This window comes from Helianthus annuus, chromosome 11 (assembly GCF_002127325.2).
Source record: "Helianthus annuus cultivar XRQ/B chromosome 11, HanXRQr2.0-SUNRISE, whole genome shotgun sequence".
NCBI lineage: Eukaryota > Viridiplantae > Streptophyta > Magnoliopsida > Asterales > Asteraceae > Helianthus > Helianthus annuus.
Genome location: NC_035443.2, coordinates 172,866,061 through 172,881,284, shown reverse-complemented (window position 1 = coordinate 172,881,284; position 15,224 = coordinate 172,866,061). Strand labels below are relative to the sequence as shown.

General features: G+C 33.6%; 1 protein-coding gene and 1 non-coding gene across 2 annotated transcripts; both read left to right on the top strand.

Moving 5' to 3' along the window:
* The first annotated feature begins 1,663 nt into the window (after positions 1-1,663).
* On the top strand, positions 1,664-1,736 carry TRNAR-CCU. Its single transcript has one exon. It is a non-coding gene; the product is annotated as a tRNA-Arg (tRNA).
* A 7,049-nt stretch (positions 1,737-8,785) lies between these two features.
* LOC110891097 (myosin-binding protein 7) lies at positions 8,786-15,224 on the top strand. The gene is made up of 4 exons (XM_022138755.2): positions 8,786-9,026; positions 10,286-11,749; positions 13,454-13,500; positions 14,765-15,224. Exons 2-4 carry the CDS (start codon positions 10,409-10,411, stop codon positions 14,871-14,873), a joined length of 1,497 nt encoding a protein of 498 aa, XP_021994447.1. The 5' UTR covers positions 8,786-9,026; positions 10,286-10,408; the 3' UTR covers positions 14,874-15,224.

The following is a 15,224-nucleotide window of genomic DNA, read 5'->3' as shown; positions in this document are numbered from 1 at the left end:
CTTTATGGTAAAATCAAATGTTGAGATATCTTTTTTTTAATAGCTACAGGCCTGTAGCTAGTACTTTTATGAGCAGGTTAAACCGAACTAGCATCAACTCGTGTTGAACTTTGCACCAAGCACAAGCGATTAACCACCAGGATGTTCCTTTTGCTCAACGCCTCGAAAGTGGGAAGGCGATTCATTTTCCATAGGTTGAAATTTTCTACCTTGCATCTCCAGGCACATTTAGCTAAAAAAGATTGGTTTATGATTTTCAACTTTGTTAAACTGAGGCCGTCCTTTTGTTTTGGTAGAGCTACTCTATCCTATGCCACCCAATGTGTTTTTCTAACTTCATTTGTCCCCAATTGCTGATTTTATTCATGTTGGCCCCGACTTTTAGACCAAGATATGTGAATGGAACACTACCAACTTTACATCCCAGAACCGAGGCCATAGACCCTACCTCGAATAAGTCTACCCCACATACATACAAATTAGAATTGTGTATGCTGATTTTAAGACCCGAGCACAAATGAAAATGGAAGCACTTTAGAAGTTTTGCCACCTTTAGAGGTGTAAACAAACCCACAAGCAACTATGAGAAATTACTCTTAAATAAAGCTTCTAACGTTCTCGACATACGTTTTGGATCTAAACCATATGTGATCTCTTATCAAAAGCTAACAGTTTACAAATCAAACATTTTAAAGAAAATACCTCATGAGGAAAGGAAATACCTAACGGGTTTTCATGAACGACGTTATGGTTTAAATTTACACCCTACTTTGAAAAAAAAAATATAAATTTTTGTTATGACCATGTGGATGTCCATTATGGTTGGATCTTGTTAAAGATACATGTCACAGAATGGATGCAACATTTCATGTGCTAGAAATCAAGTTTCTCAACAATAACACTCACACTTTCATCTAAAGCAATATCCACTTCAACAAGAGCATCATCAATTCATCATGAAAGTGGAAGAAAATCCCATAACTATAAATAAAGTATTGATCAATGTATAACTAGATACAATGTTAAAACACAAGTACAACTAAGTACCTTGTACTATAATACATAAAGAGGCATTTATTTAACAAACAGTCTTATTATTATTATTATTATTATCATCATTTTTAAACTTTGAAGAAAAAATAACTAGAGATGATATCATTTACGATGTTGTTTATGCACCTCTACACGTATACTCCTCATTCTTTTGGCTCTACTTTTCAATTTAAGATTCGTTTTATAACAACTAACGTCTTATATTTCATTATCTCTATGTCAATACTGACAAAGGGTGGTCATCTAACTCTCTAAGTCATTTGTTGTAAATTATAACGCTAATTTTGATTCATTTACAAGCATTGCTTTTTCAATGTAAGGCTCTTTCGTATCACCATTAATATAAATATTAGAGAATTAAAGGAAGCCTACGTAATCCAGTGATCAAAATCATGGGCTATAAATGAAATGTCGACTCGATTAGAAGATTCAAGGTGGATGTAGCACTGAACTACACCGATGTTGAACCCCGTAATGTAAACCGCAATGATTTTTCGCCGATTTGATCCAAATCCCCCAATTTTGCCCCAATGAGTTCACACACTCATTTGAATCTAAAAACAAGAAAGACTACTTTATTTATGAGCTTATCAAATATCAGACAAACAAAGCGCCTGTAGCTCAGTGGATAGAGCGTCTGTTTCCTAAGCAGAAAGTCGTAGGTTCGACCCCTACCTGGCGCGTTTTATAAATTTTATTTACATTTTGTTTGTTATAGCTATATTTATCAACAAGCAAGTTGAACCTTAGCTCTGTTTTGAGTTTATAAGTCATAATAAAACAAATATAGCTTGAGATTTGGTTTGTTATAGCTATATTTATCAACAAGCAAGTTGAACCTTAGCTCTGTTTTGAGTTTATAAGTCATAATAAAACAAATATAGCTTGAGATTTGGTAGGATTTTTTTTTGTGTTCGTTCATTTATTAAACAATAAAACACGAACAAGAAAATTTTGTTCGTTTAGTTAAACGAACTAAAATGACTAGAGGTCACGTTCGTTCATTTTTTGTCCGTGAACATTCGGTAAAGTGTTTGTTTATGTTCGATAGTTTAATAATGTTTTTAGTTTTTAAAAGACTTAATCGGTGTCGGTGTAAATATATTCTGTTGATGAACGTTTGTTTGTGTTCGTTTGTTTCCATATGTGTTCATGAACATTAGTTTGTGCCCATTTGTGTTTATCAACGTTCGTTGCCTAAAATTAAGAAATATTCATAAACGAACACGAACAAGTTCATTTTCTTAACAAACGAACACGAACATAAAATCTCGTTCAGTAACTGTTCATAAACACATATTTCTCAACAAACGAATACGAACAAGATCTTGTTCGTATTTGTTCGGTTTGTTTGCAAATATTCTTTGAACCTAAGCTCGTACTTGCATCATAATAACTTGTCAAATTTATAAACTAAGATCAAACTTAGAATTTTAAACAAAAAAGATTCCTTCTTATTGAGTTTTCGGGCTTGCTTCTACAAAATAAAGAAAGTACTAATGCCAAATTTTGGACCATCAAGTTTATTACATTATAGACTTGAAGTTGTTTCTACGCACCGGTTAGAGTTTCTTGTTGAACTAGTGCCGGAGTGGTTAAAAAACTTGATTTATATCGAGTTGAACTCAAGCTTGTAAGAATAAAAGATTGCTTAAAGAAAAAGTTGAGCCGAACTAACGTTACTCAATCTTGAGTTCATAAATTACAAGAATAGGAGTCTAACGGGGTAGGCTAGGAGTATCTCATCCGAGTCAAAAGTTGACATTAAATTTAAGCCAGTTTTTTTTTTTTTTTTAATCTAAAGCTTGTACCGTCATAAAAAAACATAAGTTTAGCTTAGGGGCTGTTTCTTTAGCTTTTAATAAGACTTTTAATGGTTTAGACATCTTACTGGTTCAACACTTAATGGTTCAGACTGTTTGTTTCGCGAGCAGATGTCTGAATGGTTAAGATCTCTAATCTGAATTGGTCAGACATTTGCCTCTGAACGATCAAGCATCATACTGGCTCTTAATAGTTCAGATATCTTATTGGTTTAACACTTAAAGTTTGCCAAACAACCACTTAGTATCTTGACTGAGCTTTGTTTATATCTTAATCTTATTATTATGGCTTTTGACCAACGTTATATTTTTAGGTATTTGACTGAGCTTTGTTTATAATCTTATTATTATGGCTTCTGACCAACGATATATTTTAGGGTGAGGGGGGCACCCTCGGTGACCCCATGCGGGGACTAAGTTCGCCGAAAAGGGGTGGTGCCGCCATCAAGGCGGGAGGCCAAATCGGGGAGCCGGCACCGAAGAGGGGAGGAGAGAGAAGGTGGGCCCCTCATTCAATCAACCAATGAAATTTTTTTTTTAATAAAAAAACAAGTCACCTAAGAGGGGAGTGCCGCCATCAAATTGAGAGTGCCCCGCTCACTCTTAGAAAATGAGAAAAATGCTAAGTAAGGCTATAAACTGACTTTTATTGGCGTACTAATTATGACCTACACTAATTAATAAATAATAAATAATATTATTTTGGATAATGACACCTTGATTAGGCTGCGTAGATGAATGAAATGGTCGTCTGTAAAATTCATGATCATGTGTTCTCGTTTCGTTTGAAAATGACGTTTTATCTAGAATGTTTATATTAATTTACTATTTCGTTATTTATGGTTTCTTTAATTTATATAACGTTTTATCTATTCTAGAACTAGGTTAGAACCTCGTGTATTACACGGGTTTAATAAATATAATTTTATATATCAAATAAAAACAATATATTTTTAAAAACCTCATTTATTACATGTATTGAGTAAATATAGTTTTATATATTAAATAATAAAAAATTATATCTTTAAGAACCTCGTGTATTGTGCGGGTTGAATAAAAGTACTTTTATATACCAAACAATAAAAAAATTATATTTAAAAAACCCCCTGTGTATTCACGGGTGGAAGAAATATAATTTTATAAACTAATTTGGCAGTTTGGGCGGTTTGAGGATTAGAGCCTTAAGTTCGGAAGTTTGTTTTGAGGAATCAGATCAAATAACATGCATACGCCAACAGTTGAACACAAGAGAGTTGGGACGATTTGGTCCTCAAAAGGAGTCGGACCGATAATTATTAAGTGGCAATTGGGCTAGGAAATTAAGTTTTTTTTTTCTAACTCAATATACATGCACATGCATACGTAGAGGATGAGATGAAAGGAATTATTATCATAAATATTATTATTATTTTGGAATTCGTATGAATTCTTATTAGATTTGATTAAATATGATTGATAATAAAAATTTGTATTAGATTAGATTTTAGATTTGATTAAATATTATTAATAATAAAAATTTGTATTAATTTAGATTAAATATTATTATTATTAGTATTATTAATAATTTTAATCAATTAAATGAGAGAATGATAAGTGTCTCAAAACAGGTTTCTTTTATTATATAGTATAGATTTAATGAATTTTGGGTTTTTTTTTTAATTTTCATATTACCTAACCAATTCGGTTTTTCCCTCTCATATAAACCGGTTTCTAATCCCAATCAGTTTGAGCCAATCCAATTTCTTTGATTGATTCTATCCGAAGCAGTTTAAGTCCGATCCAGTTTGATCCAAAATACAGTATCACCACCTCTAATTCAAAGCTTTAAGTTTATACGATATATTGAAAAGCTTAAAGTTAATATAATATATTAAAAAAATTTTAGAATTCGTATGAATTCTTATTAGATTTGATTAAATATTATTGATAATAAAGATTAGATTTTAGATTTGATTAAATATTATTAATAATAAAAATTTGTATTAATTTAGATTAAATATTATTATTATTAGTATTATTAATAATTTTAATTAATTAAATGAGAGAATGACAAGTGTCTCAAAAGAGGTTTCTTTTATTATATAGTATAGATGTTTACATTATCTTATTTTTAATCAAGTAATCCAGTTTTTGCTTTATAGAGGACCACCCTTTGTTAGAATGTTTACCATTTCATTATTTATGGCTTCTTTTATTTTATAAAAATAACTATAAAACCCGTAATTATATATGGGTTCTTTTATATATCTATATCTATATCTATATATTTAAAAATTTAGTTATATGAACTTTTTTACAACCTTCATTATGAGCCTCTTAAATACATTTTTTAAGGTTCATTAATTTAGTTATATCAACTTTTTTACAACCTTCATTTTTTAAGGTTCATTAATGATACTATATTTAGGTTAGCCACACAACTCTAAAATATGTATTTAAATCAAATTAAAAGAATTAAACTTTTTATAAATCATGTGGTATCCAAAGCCATATAAATGAACCATCACATTCATAATTAATAGTGTACAAGTGGTAGGTTATAAAACATTTCCCAAAGATACTTGCAAAATTAAGTAATTACAATTTATAGTGCTTATGGTACAACACTTAATTACCTTAGTCAGGGGGCATAATTGTCCTTCTCATTATCGTCTTTAAGGGCCATAAGTCCAAGTAATTCAAATAATTCACATAATAGTAGTTCATTAATAATTCAATTAATAAAGAATGATTTATCTAATCCAAGTAATAAAGACAGTGACATCAACCATCGTAACCGAACCTTCAAACAATACTTCATTATCCAAATAATAAAGACAGTGACATCAATCATCTTCTTCATCGTAACCGAACCATTTCATCTTTTAAACATCTTCCAATAAATCGAATCATATAACATTAATGGTAATCGATACTTAAAGGGTTGATTAATGGCTTCAGCTGATAAATCGGTATAAAATGCCACTCCGTAACAAACACGGGAACCTTTTCACACTCATACCCGCTCACGAGTTCGCTTCTTGACTCGCATGTTTTTCATCAGAATCTAATCGGACTTCGGAAGTTACGACTGAATTCAAACAGTCCATTCTTTTTTCTAAAGCAGGTACCATTTTTTTCCCTTAGATCGTTCCATGTTCAATTTTTAGTGCTTTTGATTTATACTATATTATAAAGCATTTCATAAGGATAACGGTAAAATTTAAGTAATTGCAAGTTTTTATGCTTATAGTACAATACTAATGAGGTTAATTTTTTTGGTAAAATGGTCATTTAACGTGAATACTATTTTAATTTTTTACAATTTATTATAAATTTAAGTTAACATAAATGAGTTAATTAAAATAATAGAATTAAAAGAGTTAATTGAATTAAGACGCCAGAGAGTCACACCTTTGAACTTCATTCCTCTTCATCTTCCTCCATGGTTTACGAAGCCAATTAAACCAAAATTGATTACAATCATCCTACATATAAAAACCAATTCAAGAAACTCTAACTACAAGCTAGGATACCAAAAGTCGCTTTAAAATTAATTAAATTGCATTGTTTTATTGTGCCTTTTTGAATATCCATGTTATTTAATATCATTCATTAGGATATGATTAATTTGTAGACAGTTGAACGGTCTTTGGTTATGCTATAAGATTGCCGGCTTTGTTATGTTTGTAGGTTCATAGTTTCCTTTCCTCATCTATTGCCATGGCCAGCCCCCTTAGTTTGCAAACGTCCGACGGTGGTACAAGCAGTCATATGTTCCTTAGTGAACTCCGTGAAGGGTGCACCGAACCTATCATGATAATGGTTTGTAGAAAATGGGACGTGACGCGTGTTAACGACAAGTACATGAGCACCGACTATATTGTCACTGACATAAAGGTAGGTTTTTACGCTCCGCTATCCCACATTCTTGCGCTTTTCTACTTTTGATTCTGAAACAAAAATCTACGCCTTTATTTACGCAGGGAGGTGTGATGCATTGCACCGCAAGGAATAACATTGCCCACTATTTCTTTGACAAACTCAAAGAGGGCGGTGTATATTTGGTCAACGGTTTCGCCGTGTAATGGTGCATATTTATTTTTGGATAACCGTCTACATAAATGTTTCGTGCTTTTCCTTCGCAGGCTTGCTTATGCAGATTCGGATTCAGAAGAAATAGTTGACAGTGACCCACATGAAAGGTATACCGTCTGCATTTAGTGTTAGTAATGAAAACCCGTACTACTTTTCGATGCATATATACGTAAACATAGTATACCATTTTTAATTGTTTTCTTTAAGTTATTTCACTGCGGTCAGTTGGCTGGTGATGGGATTGGGGATGACGGTGGCATGCGTTAGCTAAAGTTTGGTCTATGTGTTATCCAATAAGATAGGAAGGCGTGCGAGAGTTTATGCGTTTTTCCTTTTTCTGTTTCATGTTTTTTTTCTTGGAAGACATCTTTTTTCACTTCTCTTTGGCCGGCAAGTTTTGCCAAGGAAACAACTTATGGTCCATGGTTTAATAAAGTTTAAGCACGCCCCTCTGTAGGCGTATTGTCTTACATGTTATGCACCGGCCGTGTCAGACGTCTTACCACGAACAAACATAGTCATTATGCATGCCGTGCATCGCACGGGCTTTCTCCCTAGTAAAAATAACAATAAAACCCGTATTTAAGTTATCATAATATTTGTGCAAACTTACTTTTCGGATTTATATAAGATAGTTATTATTAAAAGTTATATCTATAAGGTATACCTTTTGGCCCACAATCGTTATTCGATTTGGTGAAAATTTCACAATTCACATTCTCCTCCTTCCAAAATATCCATCCATAACACAATACATATTCTAAGATATGGATAAGTTTATATATTCCTTTTTTAAGGTTGGTATATTTCATATTATATTTCATAATATGAAATATTCTTTTTTTTCCATTACTTTATAACATTTATACTTTTTTTAAGTTTTAAGAGTTTAGAATGTAAGAGGGATATAGTGTTCAAATTGGAAGGTTACTGAAATTACCAAATAGCATTTAGTCTAAGGCTTGGTAGTGTGGCCTCACGCCATGTAGGCGACACACAAGGGGGACTTTATCATTAACTTGCACGGTGTAGAATAACGTCATATATAAAGCCCATTTTAACTATATTAAAAAAGAAAAAAAAAACTCAAATCTAACTAGTTCAAGCAGTGGGCCCCATCTCCTTCTTCATTTTTACGCCCGCTATAGCTTTGGCAGAAGCCAAAGATAACACCCTCTTTGACGTAGGCGGGGTAGTGTAGGGGCGTCATAGGACGCCAAAATGGTTGAGGTGACAAAAGACGTGAAACCACATCACCCAGCCTAAGGCCATCCGTAGTCATAAAGCCCCTTTGTGGGCGTTATGCGACACGTGTCGTGCCACGTCACACAGAGGCTTTATGGGGCGTTATATCATTAGAGCCCGTAGTCATAAAGCCCCTACCCATCATTACCTAATTATTAATTTTCAATTTTATTAATTAATTATAAAAACTCTATACTCTTTTTTGATTGGCCAAAGGTTGTAACCAAACAAATATACCGCCGCGATATTTATAGCGCCACCCACCAAAAAAAACCCCATAACGCCGCCCGTAGTGGTGTTCGGGGCGTTATGGGGGCGTTATGAGAGAAAATGGCGCCATATAAAGCCCCACTAGTCCACTACACACTACCTAATGGTATATTAGATGTATTACTGTTACATTACATATGATGTCCTCTCCCCTACAAGAGAGTTGAGAGTTTGAGTAGAAATTAAAAGTATATTACATACGTGTGAGTTCTTGTTATATAAAAAAAAACAAGGTTTTCAAAATTAGACCAAGAAAACATATACTTATTCAGATGAAAATATTTATATCCCATTTTATAAAATATAAAAAAATGACTACTAGACAAATAATAAAAGCTAAACAAATATGAAGAAACAAAGAGAAATATAAATCTAGGGTTCAAATTGTTCTACCTGAACCCCCAAAAATTCCTAATTTCCCTCCCTTTGCACAACAATTCCCTCAAGAACCCCCACTTTCCCCTCTTTATTGTTACCTACTTTCGTCCCAAAATTTCACATCAAATCTTCATTTCAATTCATCCTCATTAACGAGCTGACAATTCCTTGTTTTCGACGGTAAATTTCATCCACCTAACATCGATTTTGATTGATATTATCAAACACTTTGTTATCGAACGTGTTCATATTGATTTGTAATTGTAATTAGATGCTTTTGTGATTGATGTGTTCATATTGATTTGTATAATTGTATTTGTAATTAGCTGCTCGTGAATGATGCGTTCGTATTGATTTGTATTTGTAATTAGATACTTGTGTGAATGATGTGTTCATTTTAATGTGTAATTGTAGTTAGATATTTGCAAATGACGTGTTCATATTAATTTTTGTTATCGAAGTAACCTAATTCAGATATTTGCGAATATGTAGGTTCATTTTGATTTGTATTTGTATTTGTAATTAGATACTTGTGAGTAATGTGTTCATATTGACAGTGGCGTAGCCATACATTGAACAACGGTGTCGTCCGACACCATTGAATTTTGTGTAACAAATACAACGTATATTAGGAAAAATTCGAGTGACACCATTGTTTTTTACAAACGACACCACTGGTTTGTTTTCTTCTAAAACAATTACATAATAAACAAATTTATATTTCAAAAATTAAGCCCAGTTACTTGAATTTAATTAGTATACTTTAAATCATTAAAGGTCCATGCTTAATTTTTATTTTTTCTAATCCAGTAAGCATTATAGTCCCATGTCTAATTGGTTTTGTTTCAATTGTTTAACCTAACAAGCTGTTTGAGGATCATTTGAATGATGCGTGCACTTGTTTATTATAATGAAAAGGAGTTTTTCTTTTCAAGTTGCCATAAAAAACATTATGAATCGTTTTCAAAACATGAAAATGCGTACAAAACAACTATTAAATGCATTTTATTATATATTTCAAATGACTTTGTAATTTTATTATGTGTTTTAATTCAATGACATTGTACCGTTACTGTGATATTTGCTTTTATTATGTGATTTGACCCGACTAGATCGGAACCGATCCAAAAAAGTTCGACTCCGGGTTACTATAAACCGGGGTATCCATAAAAAATGACACTATAAGAAAAAATTTCTGGCTCCGCCACTGCATATTGATTTGTATTTGTAATTAGATACTTGTGAATGATGTGTTCATATTAATTTGTTATTGTAATTAGATACTTGTGAATGATGTGTAACGTGTTCATGTTGATTTGTATTTGTAATTAGATATTTGCGAATGACGTGTTCATATTGATTTGAAATTGTAATTGTAACTGTAAAGTGGTAATCGTAATCTGTGCTGAGTAATCATTGAGGATACCGCTTTATTGCAGGGTCCTTTTGGTGTTTTGTTTAGTGGAGGGCTGATGATATTTACGGGGGATTAATCCGAGGGGAAAATTAGGTTATAGAAGCTGGTTTTGCATATGTTATTGTTATTGTTTTGACTGGATTTCATGTACGGTGGTGGAAATATGGAGTCGGAAAGCACGAGTATGGTCAAATGTTGTGATTGCGGTTGTAGCAATCATGATCCTGGAAACGGATCTTATTCCGGCACTACATGGTTACGATCCGTGAAACGAAAAGTCGACGGGTCTGAAGAAGATGGTGATAAGTTCGTCATACCTGGTCTTGTAATCCCGTCTGTAGCGCGTGTGGAGATTGAAAACGAGTGTAATGCGTTGCGTGAAATGGTTAGCAACCAACAACTCACGATTCAAGATCTTATTTCCGATTTAGAAGAAGAAAGGTACGCGTCATCGTCTGCCGCAAACGAAGCCATGTCGATGATCTTGAAGTTACAGCGTGAAAAGGCTGAAGTTCAAATGGAAGCGCGGCAGTTTAAACGGTTTTCCGAAGAGAAAATGGCGCATGATCAACAAGAGTTGATGGCGTTAGAGGATTTGTTGTACCGACGGGAGCAATCGATACAATCGTTGACTTGTGAAGTGCAAGCGTATAAACACCGAATGATTAGTTACGGGCTCACTGAATCAGAAGCAGACGGTGAGCAAAATTTCATGACCCGTGAGAATAGTATTGCTAAAAATTTAGAAAGCCAATTCGATTTCGCGTCGTACGACTACCCTCCGTTGAAATGCAACAACTTGAACGAAAATCGTGCGTACCCGGATAACGATAACGAAACAGTTGATATAGAAAAGTACGCGTTTGGTGAAACTCCACATTCTTTAAAAGATATAGAAGAAAGAATTAACGAGTTGGAAAGTCAAAGAAGTCCTGGTCAAAGTCAACCGGTTTTTGAAAAGGTTATCGTTGGTTATTCACCGATGAAGAAACACTCGAGGCGATCTTCTAGTGATAGCGGTGGCTCGTATTTCGCAAACGTGAAAGAAGAATTGGTACCGGATTTGAATCCGGTTCTAAACGATTTTCCGAGTTTTAAAAAAGTGGAACCCGTAACAGAATTTGGAGATGAAAATTATGAAATGAGTGATAGGATTTATACAATCGACTCTATACATAATGTGAACGATTATCAAAAGGCTAATATTGGTACTTATGATGATTTTATGAGCAGTCCTAAAGAATCATCTTCGCGTAATGGAATTGAAGATCCGGAAGTTAAGAAACTATACGCGAGACTTCATGCACTTGAGGCGGATCGGGAATCTATGCGGCAAGCGCTTATTTCGATGCGGACCGATAAGGCGCAACTGGTATTATTGAAGGAAATCGCTCAACAATTGTGTAAAGAAATGCCAGCATCAAACAAAGCTCATGCTAAGAAACCGTATAATGGGGTGGGCTCGTCTTTCTTTTCGGTGTTCAAGGTAAACCTATTTTTTTTTTTGTTTTTTAGCGTTTCAAATTGATTACATTTGAATATAAGATTCAATATCGATAGCGGTTTGTTTGTGATAGATGGTTAATGGTTTCAGGTAGGGCTGCAATCGAACCAAACGAACACGAACAAGACCTTGTTCGTGTTCGTTTGCTAAAGAAATATATGTGTTCACGAACTATTCATGAACACTTACCGAACGGGATTTTTTGTTTGTGTTCGTTCGTTAAGGAAATGAACGTGTTTGTGTTCGTTTGTTGATTTAGGCAACGAACGCTTACGAACATAAACTATTGTTCATGAACACAAATGGAAACAAAAAGCACAAGAACAGAATATATGATACAGACATACAGTGATACTTACTAAATTTTTATTTCTTGTAATTTTGAAGTATTTAAATAAAATATAAAAACTAAAAACACTACTGAACTATCAGAGACAAACAAACATAAACGAACATTCACGAACATAAATGAATGAACGCGGCATCTATTCATGTTCGTTCTTTTAATAAACGAACGGACGCAAACAAACTTCCCGTCGAACAGTTCACGAACTATTTGCTGAACGTTTGGTTCGTTTGCAGCCCCATTTTCAGGTTATCCTTTGTTGGTCTTTTTAGTAGTCTCTTGAGTAGGCATGTACGTGTGCACGGTTCTGATGGCTACTATTGACAACAGCCACTGAATCTATGTTTTGGATGGCTTATTATATGCTAAGCTTTCAATCCATTTGTTTATAAATGTTTAGAAGTTTGTAGATAGTTAACGTGTTAATTAGGGTTACATTAAAACTATATTATTACAATAGTTCTCCAACTCATAGTTATCGACAGCGGCCATAGCGACCGCTATCGCGAATAGCGTTGCGAATCGATGGACCTGCGCTATTTGGATCTTGCGGCTGAAAAGCGTGAAAATAGCGTATAGCGACCTCCGGCGATGAATTTCGGCGCCGGCGCTGCTTTTTGGCCGGAAACATGTGAGAAGAAGATGCGACCAGGAAGAAGATGCAGAGTAGCGGCGTGTTTAACACTCCTAGGGTTAAATAACTTTAGGTATTTTAACATTTAACCCCTCTATCTTTCACCAGTTTATATTTAGCCCCTAAAACTTATAAACTTTTACATAAAAAAGTGTAAAATTAGTTTGTGTATTTAAACATTTAACCCCTCTATCTTCACTAGCTTACATTTGGTCCTTTAACTTCTGAATTTATGCATAAAAAGTATAAAATTAACATTATATACATATATAACTTATAGATATCTATATTTTTTATTTTTAAAATTTTCTACTACCTTAGCGCTATACATGAAATAGCGAGCACTATTTCATCGCTATCGTTACGTAGCATATAGGTACCTTGTCGCTATTTGTCGCTATTCGCTATCGATAACTATGCTCCAACTTATGCTTGACACTTTGTCTCATCTCGTTTTAGTTAAATCTTTCTCAGAGAAAATATAACCAAATAATTGTTTTTTTCTTCCAAGGTTGTCACTTTCTGTTCATATGAGGAGCATTCGATGATTTGGGTGTTATGCTTCCTATAATCTTGCTTAATAATAATATATTTCATGTTTATGTAAATATAATATTGTGAAAAAATGTATTGTTTGATTTAAATTACAAATTAGTTTGTATTGTTAAAAGATGATAATTATCTGTCATCTGTCTCCCTTTGACAGTGGATCGCATCATTCGGTTTCTTGGGAAGGAAAGAACAACGAAACAAGTAAGTATTGATAAATCTTTTATACTTTTTCGGTTCATTTTTTTTTTTTGTTTCTGTCATTCTGATCATCTGACTATATAGGGGTCAAATAATTAGTTTCATACCGCCTGTAACAAAAATATCATTCTATGAAATTAATTACCTATTTACTGATTTTTAAAGCTAATTTGGGAGACTTGTACTTGCATTACAAAAGAAACATTACATTTTTTTCACAATAATGCCAAGTTTGGTCTTTTTATATATTAGGTCCTTTAATATTCTAAAGTTGTCAAACACTAACAACTAATTATATAATTCTTATCCAAACACTACCTCTAACCACCTATTTTATTCAACTCTGATTCCGTTAATTTTAAACATCAGATAATTATTTTCAAAAGGAAAATTGGTTTTTAATAATCCCAATTTTGACGTATTGGCCGGCAACAATCCCAACTAAGGAACTGTCTTGTGACAATCCCAACTTTTAACCTATTTTCCGTCAGCAATCCTTTACTAACTAAAAGTTAACCCAGTTAGTTTTTGTTAACTTTGACTTATTTGCCACATAAGCAGTCCATGTCAGCAAAACTTTGACTTTTTTGCCACATAAGCAGTTCATGTCAGCAAAAACTAACTGGGTTAACTTTTAGTTAGTATGGGATTGCTGAGGGAAAATAAGTTAAAAGTTGGGACTGTCACAAAACATTTCCCTAGTTAGCAAGGTTTAAAAAAACGGAAACGAGTTTCGAGGCGTTTTCGCTTCGCCTCACGAGGCGTAAGCCTCGAGGCGAACCGAGGCGTAAGCCCGAGGCGGAATTAAAAAATAAATATAAATATTATATACCTTATAAAAATAGTAATACTAACTAAATTCATCATCAAAATAATCAAAAACACACATAAAAAAGACATAAATTGCTTGAAATTGACACAAAAACGCAAAAACATCAAAAACAAATATCTAAAACCCCTGAGGCGCACCTGAGGCGCAACCTTTTTAGCGCCTCAGCCCCTCTGAGGCGCACAAACAGTAGAAACCCCCTGAGGTGCGCCTCAGAATCGTTTTTTGGCCGTGAGGCGCACGCCTCAACCGTTTTTTAAAACCATGCTAGTTAGAATTGTTGCCGGCCAATATGTCAAAGTTGGGATTGTTAAAATCTAATTTTCCTATTCAAAACACACATCCAAACACCTAGATATGTTCAAAAGCAAGGGGATTAATGATCTGACTAGTGATGCCGTTACATTTTTTTTAAATAGATTTTTGGTATTTTTTCAGGCACATTTTTATTGCATTGGCGAGCAGTGCGGGCTTGCTTATGCTTCTCGACAAAAGACCTCAAATAGGGCAATGGAGATGCCTTTCAAGTACAAGTTTGAAAAAGTGACGTTACAAGTTACAACTCTCCATATCCATTTCAACAGATTTTTAATTTTTATTTCTTCAAATTAGTATTCACATATATTTCTTGACATCGTGCCTTCGGGTGTCGTGTCTGGTTAGCTTGTGAAGCATTATCATTCATAATGTTGCAAGTGTGGATATGGAGATAACTGTTCCATCTGCTCCTGTATATTGCTTGCATTGCAGAACTACAAATTCTAGTATGATTATTCTGCAAGTGTTACCGATGTGAGATTTTGTTCACCGACAATTTACCTTTCTAGTTTTTTTTCATTTGTTTAATGAAATTATGTATATAGTATATTTTTTGTGGAATCATTTTTCTGTTTGATCA